Source organism: Geotrypetes seraphini, chromosome 2 (assembly GCF_902459505.1).
Source record: "Geotrypetes seraphini chromosome 2, aGeoSer1.1, whole genome shotgun sequence".
Lineage (NCBI taxonomy): Eukaryota > Metazoa > Chordata > Amphibia > Gymnophiona > Dermophiidae > Geotrypetes > Geotrypetes seraphini.
Window position 1 is genome coordinate 270,836,270 of NC_047085.1, and position 20,011 is coordinate 270,856,280.

Below are 20,011 nucleotides of genomic sequence, written 5' to 3' on the forward strand. Positions count from 1 at the left end.
TTCTCATCCCTTTCTACCTCTTTCTGTACTCCTGGCAGAATTCTGTGCAAAAAATTCAAAATTCTATACACATAATTAGAAAAAATGCAAGTTTGTGAGGAAATGACATCACCGATGTGGAAGGGCGCAATCGGCTGAAGCTCCGTCGGGGCCGCAGTGCATATTAGCGGATTGGTGGTATAATCGGCGGCAGTTTTTTCCCCCAGCATCACGGTTGCAGTGGTGAACAATGGCAGCGTCCACCCATTGCAAGTTGGACAAGGTTAAGTGCGCGGGTGGCAAAGCAGGTCCAGGACTTGATAAGGCCTCGCTTCCTCCTGGCGCATCCAAGATGGCGGCGGCTCTGGGTGCAGAGCGAGGCGTGGAAGCATCGGGCCGGGGGCCAGAGAGATCGAGGGGGAGCACGACCCTTTGGAAGTGGGAGGGCTGGCTGAACTGATAGAGACCCTAAGGGTGGATATTCTCTTGATCCGCACGGATATTAAGCAGGCAGTCCTGGACATCAAACAAGAATTGCAGGAGGTTGTGCACAAGAAGGAGGCACTGGAGACTCAAGTGAATTCGGTGGCTGAGTACCTCGTTAATACGCAGGGTGATGTGGCGGCCTTGCAGAAGGACGGGGCAGCCATTTGGGAAAAATTGGAGGACATTGAGAATCACACACACAGATGTAATTTGCGGTTGCGGGGAGTCCCTGAGGAAGAACCTTATAAAGACATTTGGAAAGTGACGTAAGATATTTGTGAGGATTTGGTGCGCTTGGCTCAGGGTGGGACGACTGGAGATTTTGGAGTGACTATCTAACGAGCCATCGAGCCTTGGGCCGGGTGCAGGGGACTCTTCCCAGAGACATAGTCTTCTGTCTGACTTCGTATGGAGTGAAGGAAGCTATTTTGCAGACAGTGCGTCGCCACAGTGACTATACTTGGAATGGGCTGCCTATTGCGGTCTATCAAGATTTGGCAGCTTTGACTCTGAAAAAGCGGAGAGACTTTCAGGGAGTCACTCGTTATCTGCGGCAGGCTGGTTGTAAATATCGCTGGCAATTTCCTTTTGCAATGTTGATGAACATTGGGTCGGTGCACAAGAGAGTTAAAACCATTGCGGAGGCGTGGAGTGCTTTGAAAGAATTGTTGGGTGATGTGAGCAGTGAACCTGGTGAGTGCCCTGCTAGTGAGCGGAGTTCGAGATGGCAGAGAGTGCAGTCGCAGGGCAAGCCAAAGAGGATGCCTCCTGAGTCGGAGATTGGACGTCCGCCATGATGCTGCAGTTCAGACTTGTTGCTGGTTTTATGCTTTTATTGTTTGTTAAGGAGAGTGGTTTAGAGCTCTCGGGGAAGTATGCTGGGGTAGATGGATGGTTGTGGGGAGGAGTGGGGGTAGGGGAGTTTGCTTGTGTGGGGGGGTGGTGAGTTGTTGGGAGTGCGCTAGAGTGTGTGGGTGTGGGGGAGACTGGGATAGTATGCATGGGTATTTTTGGGTGCGTGTTCTATTGCGGCCTTGCCATTGGTGGGCCTTCCTTGTTTAGTCGATCTTGGCCGGCTATGGGGTTGGATAGGGTAGATGGGAGGGGAAGTAAGGGGGATTGGGAGGGTGGGACAGGGAATTGGGGTAGGGGAGAGGGGGGTTGCAGTTTTTGGAGGGTTTGAGTGGTTTGATCTAGGGGGGCATGGTTGCTTTGGAGGGGAATGTGGCTAGAGGCTGGGCTGCTGCGTTCGGGTTTGGGGTAGTGATGATTTATGCATGGCAGGTTGTGGACGGCTATGCTTAAGATAGTGTAGTGGAAAGTGGGGGATATAAACTCACCAGTCAAACGATCAAAAATATTACAGCACTTGCAGCGGCATAAAGTAGATGTGGCTCTGTTGCAAGAAACTCATTTAAATGCTATGGAACATAGTAAACTTAAGAAATGGTGGGTCGGGGATTATGTAGCTGCAGATGGGGTGAATAAGAAGGGGGTGGTCATTTTGTTTCGGAAGGGGGTGGTGACTAATTTAGAAGTATTGGATAGAGATGATGGAGGGCGTTTTGTTATTTGTCGGGGATGTTGGCTAAATGAACGATAATTCTTGGTTGTTTATGACACCCTCTTTCAGAAACAGATGGTGGCTGCATTACTGACCTATCAAGGGACCCCAATGATAGTGGGTGGGGATTTTAATGCAGTTTGGGACCCCTCACTTGATTGCTCCGGAGGGTAAGTTTGGGACGGACTCCGGGGGCTCGCGGGTTGCAGAATATGGGACAATTGCTTGATCTGGTTGATGAGTGGCGAGTATTACATCTGGTGGAGAGAGATTATACACACCAATCTCGGGCTCATAATACACAGTCGTGCATCGATTACCTTTTAGTGTCTAATTCCTTGTTTGGCTCGGTTCCTAGGACGGAGATTGGTACGGCAGTTATATCTGATCATGCTTGGGTTTGGATGCAGTTAGCCGGGGGGACCTGCCTAGTCTAGAAGGTGCTGGGTGTTTCCAGTTTACCTGTATAAGGACGTTAAATTTCAAGAGATGTTGCATGAACAATGGAAAAACTATGTCCTTTATAATGAGATGCATAGGGACCATCCGGTGCTTTTTTTGGAGGCTGCCAAAGCGGTGCTGCGAGGGGCTATCATTAATTATGCTAGCCACGTGCACAGGACACGAGACCGTGAGATTTTGCGCTTGGATAGGGATCTGAGGCAAGCGCGCCGTCTTTTTGGCAGTACCCATGTGGCGGTGGAAAGGGCCCGGTATTTGGAGATTCAGATCGCCTTGAATGAGTTGTTACATCAACAGGCACACAAATCTATGGCATATTATAAATATCACCTTTATCATCATGGCCAGAAAGGTGGGAAATTGCTGGCTCGCTTGGTGGCCCCGGCTTGGGGATCGCGGACGATTGTTGTTTTGTGGAATTCACATGGGCAGTGGGTCCATTCGGACTAGGGCATTTGTGACATTTTTCAACAGTATTATCGACGGTTGTATGCGAGCCCAGGGGAATGGGGGCTGAGTGGAGCTTTATATCTTCAAACTGTCCATCATCCTTGTGTTAATTCGCAGGAGAGGGCAAAATTGGAGGCTTTGGTTACCCCGGAAGAGGTGTATGCGGCTATTGTGCGGAGTCCACTGTTGAAGGCCCCAGGAGAAGATGGCTTTCGGAATGAGTTTTATAAGATTCTTGGGGCGGGGATTGTGGATCCCCTTGCCCAAGCGTTTAATGTGATGATTCAGGCAGAAGCAATGCCAGAGACTCTCAATATAGCGTGTATTTTGGTACTCACTTGGCGAGATCATACGGAACTGGAGGCTTATCAACCTATCTCGTTGTTAAATGCAGAAGTTAAACTGTTAGCTAAAATTTTGGCGAATCGATTGGCCGGGGTATTGCCTGGGCTTTTGCATGAAGCTCAAGTAGGTTTTGTAAAAGGTAGGTCGATTGCCTGGAATATGCGTAAATTATTGCTATCATTGGAGTTGAAGGCTTTCCGGCAACAGAGGTCCCTTTTAATCAGCTTTGATGCAGAAAAGGCCTTTGACCGGGTTCGGTGGGATTTCATGTTTGAGACTTTGCAGGCCTATGGGTTTGGGGGTTTTTTTGTTTCAGTTTTGTGAGCACTGTATTCCTTTCCTCAGGCGCGTATTTTAGTGAATGGCATGGAGTCGGGCCTCTTCCCTATCTTTTGTGGGACCCAGCAGGGTTGTCCACTGTCGCCGCTCCTTTGTGCGTTGACCTTAGATCCGCTTATTCAAGATGTGTACGTTATTTGGACAATAGCGGGGTTTCAGGTGGGGCAGCATCAATAGCAGCTTATGCAGATGATCTGTTAGTTCATATTGTGGAACCTGAACATTCGCTGCCAGCTTTGTTGGAATTACTGAAGGAATACGGGGAGTATGCGGGGTTGCGGCTTAATTTGAATAAGTTGGAGGTGCTGGTGTCCTCGGAGGAGGTGCGAGATGGATGGGGGCCTCATTTTCCCTTGAGATGGGCTACAGGTTCTTTCCAATATCTTGGGGTACAGATATCTATGGATGTGGCGGCATTGTATAAATTGAATGTGCTGCGTATGATGCATGATACGAGACGGGCATTGCAGAGCTGGCATTTATTACCCTTGTTGTTGATGGGACGGATTCAGTTGCTTCAAATGATGATTTTGCCCAAGTGGCTTTATATGCTTCAGACTCTTCCACTACGCCTCTCTCGTAGGGATCTGGGTCGTGTGCAGGGTATGTTCTCTAGGTTTATATGGGCGAATAAAAAGCCTAAAATGCCTGTAGCCCGTTTACACGGGTGTTGTGGAGAAGGGAGTCTGGGGTTGCCCAATCTACAATGGTATAATTATGCGTGCCTGTTGAGGCATTTACGAGATTGGTTGCTGGGGTCGACTAAATTTACACCGGTGCAGATGGACATATTATTCACCTGCCCATATATTGTTGCTATTGCATTTGCCGTGTAGAGCGCTCCCTGACGGGCTCCGTTGTAGTCTGTTGGTGAGCTCTCTGAAGGAGGTGTGGACATGGTTGGTACGTAATTTAGATGGGGACCCAGCGATTACTGATCAGATTCCATTGCACGGGTATTCCCCCTTTCCCCCGGGGACTGATAACGCAGCTTTTGCCAACTGGGAGAGAGAGGGGGGTCTAGCAGTTGGAGCATGTGATGACTTTGGAGGGGGAGCTTGTAGCGTTTGAGGATTTGCAAACTCGGGTGGAACGTAAATGGGGTAATACTTTTGCGTATTGTCAGCTTAAGCATTTTTGGGCCACCTTAGACTCTGGGCAGTTGGCTAGTCATATGGGGTCTCATTTGCATGTTTTTTGGGGGGAGGACACGGAGGAGGAGATCTCGGTGTCCATGATTTACAAGGGGTTGGGACGGGTAGAACCCAGTAAGGAGGTGGGCCTTTACCGGCAGGGCTGGGAGAGGGAATTATCTGTGCCTTTGCAGTATTGGGATCAGTTCATAGACAAAACCGCGGAAGACAAAAGTGCGCACCGACAACTGAGCACAAGATGGAGGCGCACGCCGAAGAAAATGACAGTTTTTAGGGGCTCCGACGGGGGGTTTTGTTGGGGAGCCCCCCCCACTTTACTTAAAACAGATCGCGGCGGCGTTGTGGGTGGTTTGGGGGTTGTAACCCCCCTCATTATACTGTAAACTTAACTTTTTCCCTGTTTTTAGGGAAAAAGTAAAGTTTTCAGTAAAATGTGGGGGGTTACAACCCCCCAAACCCCCCACAATGCCCCCACAACGCGGCGCGATCTGTATAAAGTAAAGTGGGGGGTTCCCCCCCAACACTCCCCCGTCGGAGCCCCTAAAAAGTTATTTTCTTCAGCGTGCACCTCCGCGCTGTGCTCAGTTGTTGGTGCGCGCCTTTGTCTTCCGCGGTTTTGACCTGACACCATTGGGATCTTTTGACCCAACTACAGGGAGTTCTCTCCTTGACCCGTTGGGCTACCCTACAGGAATGCTATTATAGGGTGCTGTATAGGGCGTATTTCACACCTACACAGTATTTTTATTGCGGGGGTGGTGCTACGCCTTTGTGTCTGAAATGTGGGAAGGAGGTGGGGACCTTTGGACATATGTTTTGGTGATGTAGTCTTATTCAATCGTTTTGGCGGGAGATTCTCCAGTTTATGCAGCAAGGGCTTCATCTGGCCTTGGCCAGCACACCGGAGCAATTGGTGCTGGATTTGGGACTATGGGGAGGGGGTACGTCGATCGTTGTGTCGCAAGCTGGGGTTGGTGGCTCGGAAATGTATTATGAAATATTGGACTCTGAGTGAGCCCCCAGGGTATTGGCATTGGCGGGCTGATGTACATCAATTGGCCTGCTGGGAAGCGAGGGTTGCACGGGGATCCCATAAAGGGGGGTCAGCGATATTTGCAAATTTGGGGTCCATATTTGCATCAGTTACATCCTAAAGGCCATAGTCTTATTTTGAATACCCTGAGAGTGCTGTAGTCTGCGACTGGTGAGTTTTAGGTATGGGGGGTTGAGCTTGGGGTGGGTTTTTGTCAGGGGGAGTGGTAAGTGTAGGAGTGAGCATACTGTAGTTAGTTTTGGGAACCATGTTCTCTCTTGGGTTGGGCTTCTCTTGATTTGGGGGTGTTAGTTTGGAGACGGGGGAGGGGGTGGGGGGGATTGCTTCTGACCATAAGGGGGTTTTGTGGTGGAAGGTGGGGTGACTACCGGGATGCTTATGTCTTGTTGTGGAGTGTGGGTTCAGGGATTATCAGAACACAGATCTCCGAGCCTCATGTTGTTTTAGGCTTGCTGGAGCTAGGATGCAACCTTGGGGTAAGAAGTGATTGGGGAAGGACAGGTTGGGGGGGAATGTTGTACTTGGTTATATCATGTTTAGTATTTGCTGTTTTATTTCTTGGAAAATTAATAAAATGTTTCAACACTAAAAATGCAAGTTTATTTGTCAAAATTTAAACAATATTTTGCTAATTATTATCCATATTTCATTTAAAACAGTTAAAATAAAATGTTTTTCTTCCACCTGTGTTGTTTGGATGTTTTATTTTTCCATCATGTTGGTTCCAGTTTCTTTTTTCTGCTTTCCTGTCGTCTGCTAATTCTCCTTCAAGTGGCTGCTATCCATTTCTCTCTTCTACTCTCTCCTGTCTATTCCCTCACTACACCTGCCTCAGACATATTAATCATTTCTGTTTAGCTCTTTGCTGTCTCTTTCTTACTCTTCTCCTTTTTTTCACTTTTCAGCTACCTATCAAATTTCCATCTTCTCTCCCATTCCCCATCTCATTTCTTCCTCAGCCCTCCATTCCCTTTCATCTTCAATGTTTACCATATTTCTACCCTCTGTTATATCTATCCTCTTATCTGTTTCCTTACCACCCTCTCCTCCTCCTCGGGGTTCTACCATTCTCAACATCTTCCTTCCTCCACCCTTATAGCCCAGCATCTCCACCCCACCCTCCTAGCCTGACATATCCCTATCTCTTCCCTGCTGCACTCTCCCCCATGGTCCAGCATTTCTCCCACTCTCTTCCCTTACTCCCATTTCCAGGCATCGCTCCATCACTTCATTCTGCTCCTGGATCCAACATCTCTCTCCTTCTCCCCTTCCACCTCCTGTGTATCTCTCTCTCCCTTTCATCCACCCCAATGTCCAACACCTCTCTCTCTCCCTTCCTTGTGCCCTGTATCAAATCTCTATCCAAATCTCTTTATACCCCTCCATGCACCATCTCTTCCTTCCTCCCCCTCCATTATTTGCAATTTCATCTTCTCCCCTCACCAAGCATGTCTCCCTCTACTCCCCCATCTTTCCTTCTTCTCACACTCCCCTCCTTTCCCCCTGTGCTATCAGATTTTCTTCCTCGTATCTCTTCCTTCCCCCTGTGCCGTCAGATTTCCTTCCCTGTACTCCAAGGTTTGCTTCTTCAGGTCACAGTATCAGCAGTGACTCTCACATGCTGCCTGCCGCTAACCCAGAAGTCTTCCCTCTGCCGCAGAGAGATTTCTGGGTCAGTGGCAGGAAGCAAGTGGGAATTGCCGCAACAACATTTGATGCTGATTTGGCAGGTGAAAAGAGAATTCCATTCCTCCCTCCATCCCCCTGTGCAGAAATTTTTCATCTCTCCCTCCCATTCCTATTCAGCACTTCCTGATCGACCCCAACCCCCTCCTCCTCCGTGAGACTGCAATATTTAGGCCACCTAAATCAGCAGTGGTAAACAGGCTGCATATGGCCAGCCTGTCAGTTATGTCATCAGTGACACCACAGAGTGAATGCCCTGGTGGGCGAGCCAGGAGCAGCCTGTTCATCGCTGCTGTTGCTTATGGAGACCCGGAGGAGTCCGATTTTTTAAGGAAACAAATCGATTCACCAAAGTGAATCGGTGAATCGGGCAGCACTACTGGAGAGTAGTAAATAACTATAACCTTAAACTAATACACTACTCACAAAATCCTTTTCCAGGCACTTCTTTCTCATTCCACCGGCTCCCAGTTCATGTCCTTTCCTCTCAGGAAAATTATCCTCCCACTCCATAAACTCCATTTGCACCATTCATTTATGTTAAAAGGCATAAGGCCAACTTTCTCCACTATCCTTTTAATGGCACTATCTTTCATTGAGTTCTGCAGCACAACTGTTACTGGTGCTCTAAATTAATTTACGGAGCTACAGTAACCTCCCTGTCACTCTAGATATTGCTCTGGCATGACTGTGAAATTTCCTCCTATGTGTTGGTCTGATTCTCCTCCTCAGATTCTGTGGCCTACCTTTTTCTGAACATCACCAAAAGTCCAACAGGAACAGGACAGGAACCCACGGGTGCTAAGCAGTAGAAAAAACAGTGGGAACAGACAATGAAAGATCCACAAGAGCCAGCAGGATAAATTCAAGACTGGTTTATTTCATTTCAGGACATATAGTAATATGGACTTGCATTACTGTACTTACTGGAATTAAATAAACCAGTCTTGAATTTATCCCGCTGGTTCTTGTGGATTGTTTATTGTCCGTTCCCACTGTTTGCTCTGCTACCTTTTTTATGCCCAGCTACAAATACTTCTGTGTGGTATTGTTTCTCTATACATTGACTGCATGGGTTGTAGGGTAAAGGTGAAGAAGGAGAAATATGAGATACAGACCAGGGCACAGGATGGAGAGCAAATGAGTTGGCTTCACAGATACTGAAGCTCCAGTATCAGGACAAGCCATTTTCCCATTTGCAACATTAAGAGGCTCGAACACAGTGCTCAAATTGCTTAATATAGACATCATTCTCCCCCACATGCCCATATGCTTGGTCAGTTTTCAAATTAAAAACGTTCATATTCATAACATCTAAATATCCACAGTTGACATGCCCAAAATGCCCTATAAAGAGGAGAGTGTGGTGTAGTGACTATGACTGTGGCTGTGGGTTCAAACCTCACGCTGCTCCTTGTGACCCTGGGCAAATCATTTAATCCTCCACCCAGGTAATTTAGACATACTGTGAGCCCACTTGGACAGATAGGGAAAATGCTTGAAGTACCTGTATATAAACCGCTTTGAATGTGGTTGTAAAACTACAAAAAGGTGGTATAAAAATCCCTTTCCCTATTTTCAAAGTCTACATCCCACTGTCATTATAGCAGCCAGCAAGGATGGTCTCATTAGGAAGGGAAACGTTAGTCCAGGAGAAGTGGAACACCTTGTGAAGGAGGTAGTGGCACATCATGAGAAACTTTTTGTTCCTACATGCCAGTGATTTGGAGCCTGTACCAGGCAAAAGAGTGGCTGGCAATAATAATAATAATTTATTTCTTATATACCGCTATACCGTGAAGTTCGAAGCGGTTTACAATAAAGATACATTTGACAGTACATGGGATAGAAACGGTTTACAATAAAGATACATTTAGTCAGTACATGGGATGCAAGTGGGTTACAGTAAAGATATATTTTGTCAGTACATGAAACATAGAAACATAGAAACATAGAAAGATGACGGCAGATAAGGGCCATATAGCCCATCAAGTCTGCCCACACTATTTACCCACCCTCTTAAGTCTTCTGACCCCTTAACTATAATTGTAATTATACTGTCACTCTACTGACCCGCTCATTTAAGTCCTAGTGACTCTATCCCTTGGCATGACCCCGTAGGGATCCCACATGGGTATCCCATTTGTTCTTGAAGTCTGGGATGCTGCGTGCCTCGACCACCTGCACTGGAAGCTTGTTCCAATGCTCGATCACTCTCTCCGTGAAGAAGTACTTCCTTGCGTCTCCACGAAACTTCCCTCCCCTGAGTTTGAGCGGATGTCCTCTTGTGGTCGAGAGTCCCCTGAGAAGAAAGATATCCTCTTCCACCTCGACCCGTCCCGTGATGTACTTAAATGTCTCAATCATGTCTCCCCTCTCCCTACGCTCTTCAAGAGTGTAGAGCTGCAATTTGCTCAGTCTTTCCTCGTACGGGAGACCCTTTAGCCCCGAGATCATCCTGGTGGCCATCCGCTGAACAGACTCCATTCTGAGCACATCCTTACGGTAATGTGGCCTCCAGAATTGCACACAGTACTCCAGATGAGGTCTCACCATGGCTCTGTACAATGGCATCATGACTTCAGGTTTCCTGTTGACGAAGCTTCTCTTGATACAACCTATCATCTGCCGTGCTTTAGATGAAGCCTTCTCCACTTGAGTGGCTGCTTTCATGTCATGGGATACAAGTGGGTCTTCCATGTCGATAGAGATTGGAAGACTTGTGCTCACAAGTGGCAGAAGCTGAAGCAGGATGTCAAAGCCAATGTTGAGAGGTCAACTTCACCCAGATGACTGCAGTGGAGCAGATGGTGCTGACCAAAATTCCAATGTAAGCTTACTCCAGATGAGAGGAGTCAAAAAGACTTAGAACAACAAATTGAGACCTGCTCTCTATTCTCCAAGCACTTATAAGAGATAGTGTTAGGATATTATATATAGGGTTTTGAATCAGTGGGTAGGAACTCTTGAGAAAGATTTATCCAAGTTCACCAGGGTTCAATACCGCTAAATGCACAAGTGTGCCCAGCAGACGTTACCCACTCACATCACTTTAAACACCCTGTGGGCTAATCTAAAAATCTATAATTTATAATACAAAAAACTTTTTATCTATTTTCTTTTTAACTGTGTTTGTTTAAAAACTAGCCATAGCCCAAAACCCTGGTGTCTATATAACGTATTTAGAGAAATTAAAAATGGTTCAATAATGCTTCTAAATGACATCGTCCAAGCCTTACAACAGAGGGAAGCTCCATGGGCTGACGTAAATCAAAGATCCACGGGGAGGAGACAAGGCAACATTCTAATTTCAATGCTACTTTTTGAAATTAGAACGTTGCCTTGTCTCCTCCCCATGGATCTTTGATTTACGTCAGCCCATGGGGCTTCCCTCTGTTGTAAGGCTTGGACGATGATTGGATAAAAAACCTATCGCATCAAAAGGGCAGTCCACTAGGATTAGGAGAATCAGCAACAGCTGAAGTGAGGGGCTGGGGAGTGCTCCATAAGATTTAAATACTCTCGCTTTTATTTGTAGTGTAACTGCACCAGCTTTGGAAGTTACACGACATCGGGAGATGCCCCTGAGGTTGCCCCTGACAAAGGCTGACAAAGGCTGACAAAGGCTACGAAACGGGGCTCTGTAGGGCAATTAGCTGGCACCAAGTATGAATGCAAAAAACAGCGGTTTCCAGAATTGAGATAAGTTTCTGTTTTCTAGCAACTTTATTAAGGGTTTAATTGAAAGTGTGAATGGGTAACGTCTGCTGGGTACGCTTGTGCATTTAGCGAATTTGAACTCTGGTGAACTCGGATAAATCTTTCTCACGAGTTCCTACCCACTGATTCAATACCCTGTATATACTATCCTAACAATATCTCTTATAAGGAGTTCAGTTAGCCCAAAACCCTATAAGTGCTTGGAGAATAGAGAGCAAGTCTCAATTTGCTGACCAAAATTCCAATAGAGTCCATCCACTCATCTGCATTTTGCCAAATCACTCTCCAAGGTCTCTGGAAGGGATTTTCTTTCTGAAAAACAAGCCCATTCATGTCTCCAGCCCTAGAGGTACCAGAGGAGGCTAAGCCCAAGGTCCCCATCCTCTCATGTGCCCCACAACACATGGCACAGTGTCATGGATGCTCCTCAGCCAATCATCCAGCGCAAATATGGCATGATATAGGGGCAGAAGGGTCTGAGGAGTCCATAATAATTGATTTTAAGCATAATCGAGGGTTTAAAGGCAGATAGAGGCTTTTTAATCAAAATTGGGAAATCCAAGATGGCTGCCACAGCAGCGTTTTGGCCCCAAAAAATGGCCTGGAAAAATGGCAGCACAGACCAATATAATTCAGCCCCATAAACCACTAAAACTCCAATCCTGAGATCATTCCCCCCTTCCTGATTTCCCCATAGGCTACGATAGCCGGTATTCACTGTGCTGTACTACATGGTGTTGTTGCCTGCTTTAGTTCACACTGAATAATGCAGCTGAATAATGCACTGAATAATGCAGCTGAATAATGAAGAAGACCACTGCTCCAAACAAGGATATCCCCAGTCTAGGATGCTGCAATCTTTGGGTTGCCAGTCAGGCCAAAGCCTGACTGAGACCTCAGACCCCCACAGACCCGCGCGCAGCAATGGGGGAAGGAAAACACAGTCAGCACCCTCAAAGTCCTCCTGGACCGCTGCAGGGCCAAATAGCCTGGCTCAAATGCCTGCTAAATCAGGGTGTGAGCCTTGCTTCCAGGAAACAGTCCCTGAGCTCCTTAAGTTTTTAGTGTAGGTTGGCTAGACAGATTCCTTCACAGGTTGCCTTATTAACTGCAGACTGCTACTCAGGGGGTCTGTGTCTACTGGGGGACCTCTTGAGCACTGTAAGCTAGAGAATGACACGGGGACAAATTTTTCACCATCCCCGTGGAAACTCATTTTCCCATCCCATCTCGTTCCGGCGAGTTCTTTTCCTGTCCCTGCCCCATTCCTGTAAGCCTCAAACACTTTAAAATCATAAGTGTTCAAGGCTTGTGCGGTTAAGGCAGAGCTTACAGGAATGGAACAGGGACAGGGACAGGAACAAAACTCGTGGGGATGGGACAGGGAAATTGAGTCCCTTTGGGGACAAGGACAAATTTGTCCCCGTGTCATTCTGTACTGTAAGCCTCAGATTTCAGATACAAAACCCGAAAATAATAAAACTTCTCAGAGCAGATCAAAAAGACACCTTCCAGCTCTTGTGCAGAGGGAAAAATTGAAGAGCCCACTGAGGAAAGAGGCAGAACTGAAGAAAAAGTGTATGATTCCTTCTGTACAGCTTGTGGCAAGGGAAGTTAACCCATTCATCAATTCTTGTATGCCATGTGCACCAGAACTCTTTTTGGCATTTTTGGCCTGCACTGCACCCTGACATTGCTGAGCATTTTCACTGTTCTGTATTCTTTACCCACCTGGATATTACATTACATTACATTACATTCGGGATTTCTATTCCGATATGTGGTTTTGAGGTAGACAGTGCATGGTTTTGAGGTAGACAGTGAGGATACAGAAAGGGTACTGGCAGACTGCAGCAGTCTTCATCATCTGTAAGAGCAGAGGGCACTTAGAAGTGTCCTGGAAGGGTGTGACAGCCTAACATGGTGACTCTAGCAACTGGGACATGTGTTCTTACTTTCCTTGCAGGTCCAAACTCAGACTCTGAGGCAGATGCAGGTCCCAGGAGCCAGTCCAACCTGCAGGTGGAAGAGCAGCAGAGGTGGCAGCTAAGAGCACTACTACATCCCCAGAGATATAAGAGCCGACAGGCCAGGAGACCTCTGCAGGGAAGGAAGAGCAGCAGGAGTTACCCTAAGAACCTCTCTCTCCCCCAACCCCAATAGTTTGAGGATAATAATGGCAAGGGTAAGAAGCCCGAAGAAGAGCAATGGGAGTCATGGAGGGGAGCATCCTACCACAGATGGCAGGTTTTCAATCTGATCTCCAAAATCCTGAACTATTTCCATGAGACGTTAGAGATACTCTTCTAGGATGTGCAGCTGCAGGAGTGCATCATGGAGGCACAACAGTGCAGACTATGGGAAATGCAGCAAAACTCCCAGGAGAAGATGGATATCATGCACTTTTGATGAAGTTTGTTGGTCTCTGGAAGAACTTCCAGGCTAACTGCAATGGCCCCACATGGTCTATCTAGTGGGCCCCCTCAACCCTACCTGCCATCAGGGGGACAGCAGTCATCAAGCACCACCCGCCACACAACCAACAGATGCCAAAAAGCTGCTACTATTTGGGGTTTTGCCAGGTACTTGTGACCTGGATTGGCCACTGTGGAACAGGAAACTGGGCTAGATAGACCACTGGTCTAACCCAGTATGGCTATTCTTATGTTCTTACCAGCCAGGAAGCTTGGAAGTGGCCCCTACAACAAGCAATATGGGTCCATGAGCCAAATGTGGTCGCCCTGGTCACATGGGTGGCAGGCCAAGTGTGTCCAGATTAAGACTGGGCCCACATGAGCAATGTACAGTTCAATCCTAGGTGTGGTAACTGGCAGCAGAAGGGGCAGAAGCAGATGGTCAAATATTGCCAAGGCAGCAGAAGCAGCTGGCTGCCTTGATGTCTTTGATGCCTGTGAGTGTTCCCCAAGGCTGTTAGAGAGGGCTAGACCTTCTACTGGGGCCACAAGTTGGGACAAGAGGGCTGGTCAGAAGCAGGGTTGGAGAGGGGGAAAGATGGTTGAAGCATGAAGGCCAGAGAGTGTGCTGTGAGGCATATTACTGTGGTGGCATGGTGGTAGTGATGGAGGGGGTGGGTGGTGGGGTAGTACGGATATAGGTTGGTTTGGGGGGTGGGTGTGTCAGGGGGAGGTAATGATGTTGGCCAGGTAGGAAAGTGTTGGGGGGGAGGAGAAGGTGGAGTGCTGGTGAGTTTGTCACATTTTGCTGGGAAATACAAGTAGCACTCACTGTCATTGGAAGTGTGTCTGTATTTGGCTTGCACCTTTGGAGGGTGAGGAGAAGGAGACACCAAGCTCACCTAGGAGCCAGCCACCAGTAATTTAAATTCAGTCAAGTGATGACAAATTCTTGAGTGATATAGTGTATATGCAATGTGGCAGAACCCTGGATACCAAGCACACACACAGGCATCACACACCACCTGCATTTTCATGGAGTGATAGGGTTTCTATTCCTATAAATGTCCTCCTGTGCCCGGGGGTGGGGGAGAGAGGAGGGGAAGTGTGGTCTGATGGCCATATGTGTGCAAGGGGAAGCAGTCTATGGAGTAAACTAGGTCATGTTGTTCTGGTGGGCCTGGACAGTGCTGGGAAAAGAGATGAACTGTGAGGTGTAGGTGAGGAAGGCATCAAGGAACTTGGACAAACAGAAAGGGTGAGCTGCTTGAGATCTTTAGAGACTGTCAGCAATGAGAAGTATCACTGGCAAGATTGGTGAAGGAAGCTGTAATCTTAAGGTGCACTGGCACTGGATTATGACTGTGTGTCCTAGCTTGGAGGTAGGACTCTAGCTGCTGACAGAGGTGCTGTATGGCAGCCCTATCAAAGCGGTATCTGGTATGACACATCAGCAAAGCCCTAAGCACAAGAGTATTCAGCAGATCCATGCTTTTTGAACATGTGTCCCACTATCACAGATGTAACATACTAACCCCATTAACACCACAGTGCATACCTCCATCTACTGCAGAGCTCAGCACAACCTAGTGAGACACTGACACCCTCCCTCCCCCCTGGCCACCTGGGGTTACCATACATCCGGATTTCCCTGGACATGTCTTCCTCCGGATGGCTTTTCAAAACCCAGAAATTTGTCCAGGTTTTGAAAAGCTTCCCTCTAAATCACGTCAGGCAGGATGCCCTCCTGCCTGATGAGAGCAGACAGCAGGGACAGGGCTAGGGTGGGATTGGGGGCGGGACTTGGACATAATGTGACGGGGATAGGTGGAACTGGGTGGGCCTAGGTGGGCAGGTCTAGGGGGGTCTGGATTTTACTAAAGTAAAATCTGGTACCCCTACCCCCACCTGCAACAGCACACAGCATTCAGTCGCACAGCACCTACACACAAGAAACAAACTGGAACTGGACAAATATAAATGCATAGGACAGAGGCACAAGGAGAGAAACAGTGGAAGTAGGTAAGGGGATACAAAGGAGGAATTAGGAGTTTGGGCAAGGGACAGAGCAAGGGGCATAGGTTACAAGATGTCCGAGAAAACCCAGACATGTCCTCTTTTTAGAGGACTGTCCAGGTGCCCGAATAGACTTTCCAAAACCTGGTAGTTTGTCCAGGATTTAGAAAGCCCCAACAAGCTCCAGATGCATCTGGAAACATAGAAACATGATGGCAGATAAAGGCCAAATAGCCCATCTAGTCTGCCCATCCGCAGTAACCATTATCTCTTTCTCTTGCCAATAGATCCCACGTGCCTGTCTCAGGCCCTTTTGAATTCTGACACAGTCTCTGTCTCCACCACCTCTTCTGGGAGACTGTTCCATGCATCTACCACCCTTTCTGTAAAAAAGTATTTCCATAGATTACTCCGGAGCCTATCACATCTTAACTTCATCCTATGCCCTCTCATTGCAGAGTTTCCTTTCAAATGAAAGAAACTCGACTCATACGCATTTACATTACACAGTTATTTAAATGTCTCTATCATATCTCCTCTCCCGTCTTTCCTCCAAAGTATACAGATTGAGATCTTTAAGTCTGTCCCTATACGCCTTATGATGAAGACCACATACCATTTTAGTAGCCTTCCTCTGGACTGACTCCACTTTTTATATCTTTTTGAAGGTGCGGCCTCCAGAATTGTACACAATATTTTAAATGAGGTCTCTAAGCATGTATAGTTGATGTCACATACATCCGTGCATGCTCCAGGCTCTCCAGACACGGCCGGAGCTTGTCAGGGAAGATGAGAGGAGGCTTTGTGGGGGTGGGGCTAAGTGCGGAATGGGGTTTGGTGGGGCAGGGCTATGTGTCCGGGGCTTTACCGCTCAAAATATAGTAACCCTAAAAGGGGGAAAGGGCCTGAGAGACAGCATGGGGTGGGGGTGGGTGGATGCTAACAGATATAATGAAGAGGTTTAGGAAGTGAAATAGAGGAGAGACAAGGCAGAAAATGTAGAGGGACAAAGGTTTCAAACTGGGCTAGATAAAAACAGTAAACAGATCTCTCAACAATCTCCACTCTCTTTTACGTTGCAACCAACTCCACCTCTCCACTCTCCAACTCAGCAAAAGCACAAATGGGTCCAAAGAAAGACTGTGGCTTCACTTAGCAGGTCTAAATTAGGACATTTTCCTTTCCACCCCAGGACGTCACTCTGTTATCTGTTATAGTTAGAAAATATCTATTCCATAATGCTGTCCATGACATGACTCTGAAGTGCCTTTGCTTAATACATCTTTTTCTATATTGCTTGTCCACTTGGATATTTTTTCAGCGTGTTTGATTATTGCAATATGGGCAGATTTGGCAGAAAATCACCTATCTGGCCCTTTTTTTATGTCCATATGCTCTGAAAATGAGCACCATAGGCAAAGTGATTGTGGCAAAAATCTGCAAAACAATAATCCTATAAAACAATATTAATAAACTGATATCAGTACCTCAATTGCTCTCTTTCTTCAGGATCATCTGGTTCTGTCTCCAGGAAATTTGAAAGTGTCTCCTTCAGGCTACTGCTTTTCTCTTGTTTTCCTGTAATAAACACATGATCATAAACATATGATGAAGACAATGTCTTTAAAAAAATAATCAATAGAGGGCTGCTCTTTTTGTTCATTGGCAAGTACTATACACTAGTGCTGCCTGATTCAGGGAAAAATTTTTCGATTCGATTAAATTCACCAGTGGGGTGCCGCAGGGCTCGGTGCTTGCACCCGTGCTCTTCAACATCTTTATAAATGATCTGGATATTGGTACGACAAGTGAGGTGATTAAATTTGTGGATGATACGAAGTTATTCAGAGTAGTGAAGATACAGGGGGATTGCGAAGATCTGCAACGTGACATAATCAGGCTCGAGGAATGGGCATCAACATGGCAGATGAGGTTCAACGTGGATAAGTGTAAAGTGATGCATGTAGGTAACAAAAATCTCATGCGGGGCGGTACTTGGAGACACCTCCCAGGAAAGAGACTTGGGAGTTCTGATTGACAAGTCGATGAAGCCGTATGCGCAATGTGTGGCGGCGAAAAGGGCGAACAGAATGCTAGGAATGATAAAAGAAGGGGATCACGAACAGATCGGACAAGGTTATCATGCCACTGTACCGGCCTATGGTGCACCCTCACCTGCAGTACTGCGTCCAGAACTGGTCGGCATACATGAAGAAGGACACGGTACTACTTGAAAAGGTCCAGAGAAGAGCAACTAAGATGGTTAAGGGGCTGGAGGTGTTGCTGTACAGCGAAGGATTAGAGAAACTGGGCCTCTTCTTCCTCCAACAGAGGAGATTGAGAGGGGACATAATCGAAACATTCAAGATACTGAAGAGAATAGACTTAATAGATAAGGACAGGTTGTTCACCCTCTCCAAGGTAGGGAGAACGAGAGGACACTCTCTAAAATTGAAAGGGGATAGATTCCGTACGAACATAGGGAAGTTCTTCATCACCCAGAGAGTGGTAGAAAACTGGAATGTTTTTCCGGAGTCTGTCATAGGGGAGAACACCCTCCAGGGATTCAAGACAAAATTAGACAAGTTCCTGCTGAACCAGAACATACGCAGGTAGGGCTAGTCTAAGTTAGGGCACCACATGAGCGGACTGCTGGGCACGATGGACCACTGGTCTGACCCAGCAGCGGCAATTCTTATGTTCTTATGATGTATGATTCCATCATTAAAATCCCTTTTCAATTTTATCAGGAACAGGAAAGAAAATCTGAAAGTTGTCAATATATAATCAATAGCTGACTCCTAAACCTGACAACTTCTATACTGGGGAGATAAAGAGATTGAACAATAAAGTTGATAAAGAAGAATCCAATCCCAACCAGTCAGATTTGAGTTCCTACCAAAAACCTGAAAACAATGTTCACTTAAGAAGGATTTGAACTGCGCATGCACCTTTACCAGAAATACCAAGTGATCTCAACCAGTCAAGCAATACAGTAGGGTTAATTTTATCAAAAGCTGCAGCAACATCAAGAGACAACAAAACCTTTTTCCCACTATCAAAACCTGCACGCATTTCATCACACACAGATTTTATTTATTTATTTTTTAAAATCTTTCTTCATTTTAAAACCAGCACAAAGTGCATCATATTATCAATCAATTAACACAATAGACAGCACTCAATTCCTTCAAATGATAAAATAAATACATAACCCCCTCCCCATCCCCACCACTTAGGGCTCCTTTTATCAAGCCACGTTAGTTGGGTTAGCGCGTCGGACATTTCATCACGCGTTAACCCCCGCGGCCAGCTAAAAAACTAACACCTGCTCAATGCAGGCATTAGCGTCTAGTGTGGCAGGCGGTTTAACATGCGGTATTCCGCATGTTAGACCCCTACCACAGCTTGATAAAAGGACCCCTTAATATAATGCAAATGATCATGATAAACAACCTTGCAATCAAATTATAAATTAATTACATACCCCCCCCCCCCCATTCACCCATCCTGGATGTGCAGAATCAAAGTAGAGAATGACAAGGGGAAAAAATCTTTCCCCGTCACCGGTCCACCATCCTCTGCATCGCCCCATCACCGCCATCCCATTCACCGCCCCGTCACCGTCCCCGCAGCATCCATATAAGCCTCAGTACTGCGAAACACCATGAAGACAGAAGAGAGTCCTGCCACTACTACTACTACTGCACTGAGAATCTGTTTCAGTGCCTCTGCCCTGTAGTAAAAACAGAACATAAAATAAATCAATTGACTTGTCCTCCCTTGCAATGGCGTGTCCCCATATAGCTCAAATCAGGTCAATTGTGCACACTAAAAATGCAGGAGGATCTGGAACGTGAGCGCAGGCAGGCAGTGATACAAAAACAGCAGACACCCGACCGATTGCAGCGTTCCGCCATCTCCCTCCCTCCACCTCACCTTAGATGTATTGTAGAGTATACTGGCTTTCTTTTTCGCCCAGCCGCACATGCGGCTGCTCATTTGTTCAATATTCTCCTCTGACGCAACCGGAAACACGAAGTTGCAAGAGAGGAGAAGATTGATCAACTCGACAAGCTGCGTATGCGGCTGGGCGAAAAAGAAAGCCGGCATACTCTACATCAGTGTTTTTCAACCTTTTCACACCCGTGGACCGGCAGAAATAAAAGAATTATTTTGTGGACCGGCAAACTACTAGGACTAAAATTTTAAAACCCTGTTTCCGGCCCATCTCCGCAAGCTCAGTCACCAGTAACTATAGAAAAATAGACAAATATAGTGCAAAATATAGACAGCAGTTATAAATTCTCAAAACTGACACATTTTGATCACTAAATTGAAA

General features: G+C 46.7%; 1 protein-coding gene across 1 annotated transcript in view; it reads right to left on the reverse strand.

The window, feature by feature from the left end:
- LOC117354870 overlaps positions 1-20,011 on the reverse strand; it is a 96,019-nt gene that overhangs the window by 49,936 nt on the left and 26,072 nt on the right. Inside the window, exon 5 of the mRNA XM_033932834.1 lies at positions 17,157-17,247. Within this exon, the coding sequence (XP_033788725.1) occupies positions 17,157-17,247 (91 nt within the window). The remainder of the gene's footprint in view (positions 1-17,156; positions 17,248-20,011) is intronic.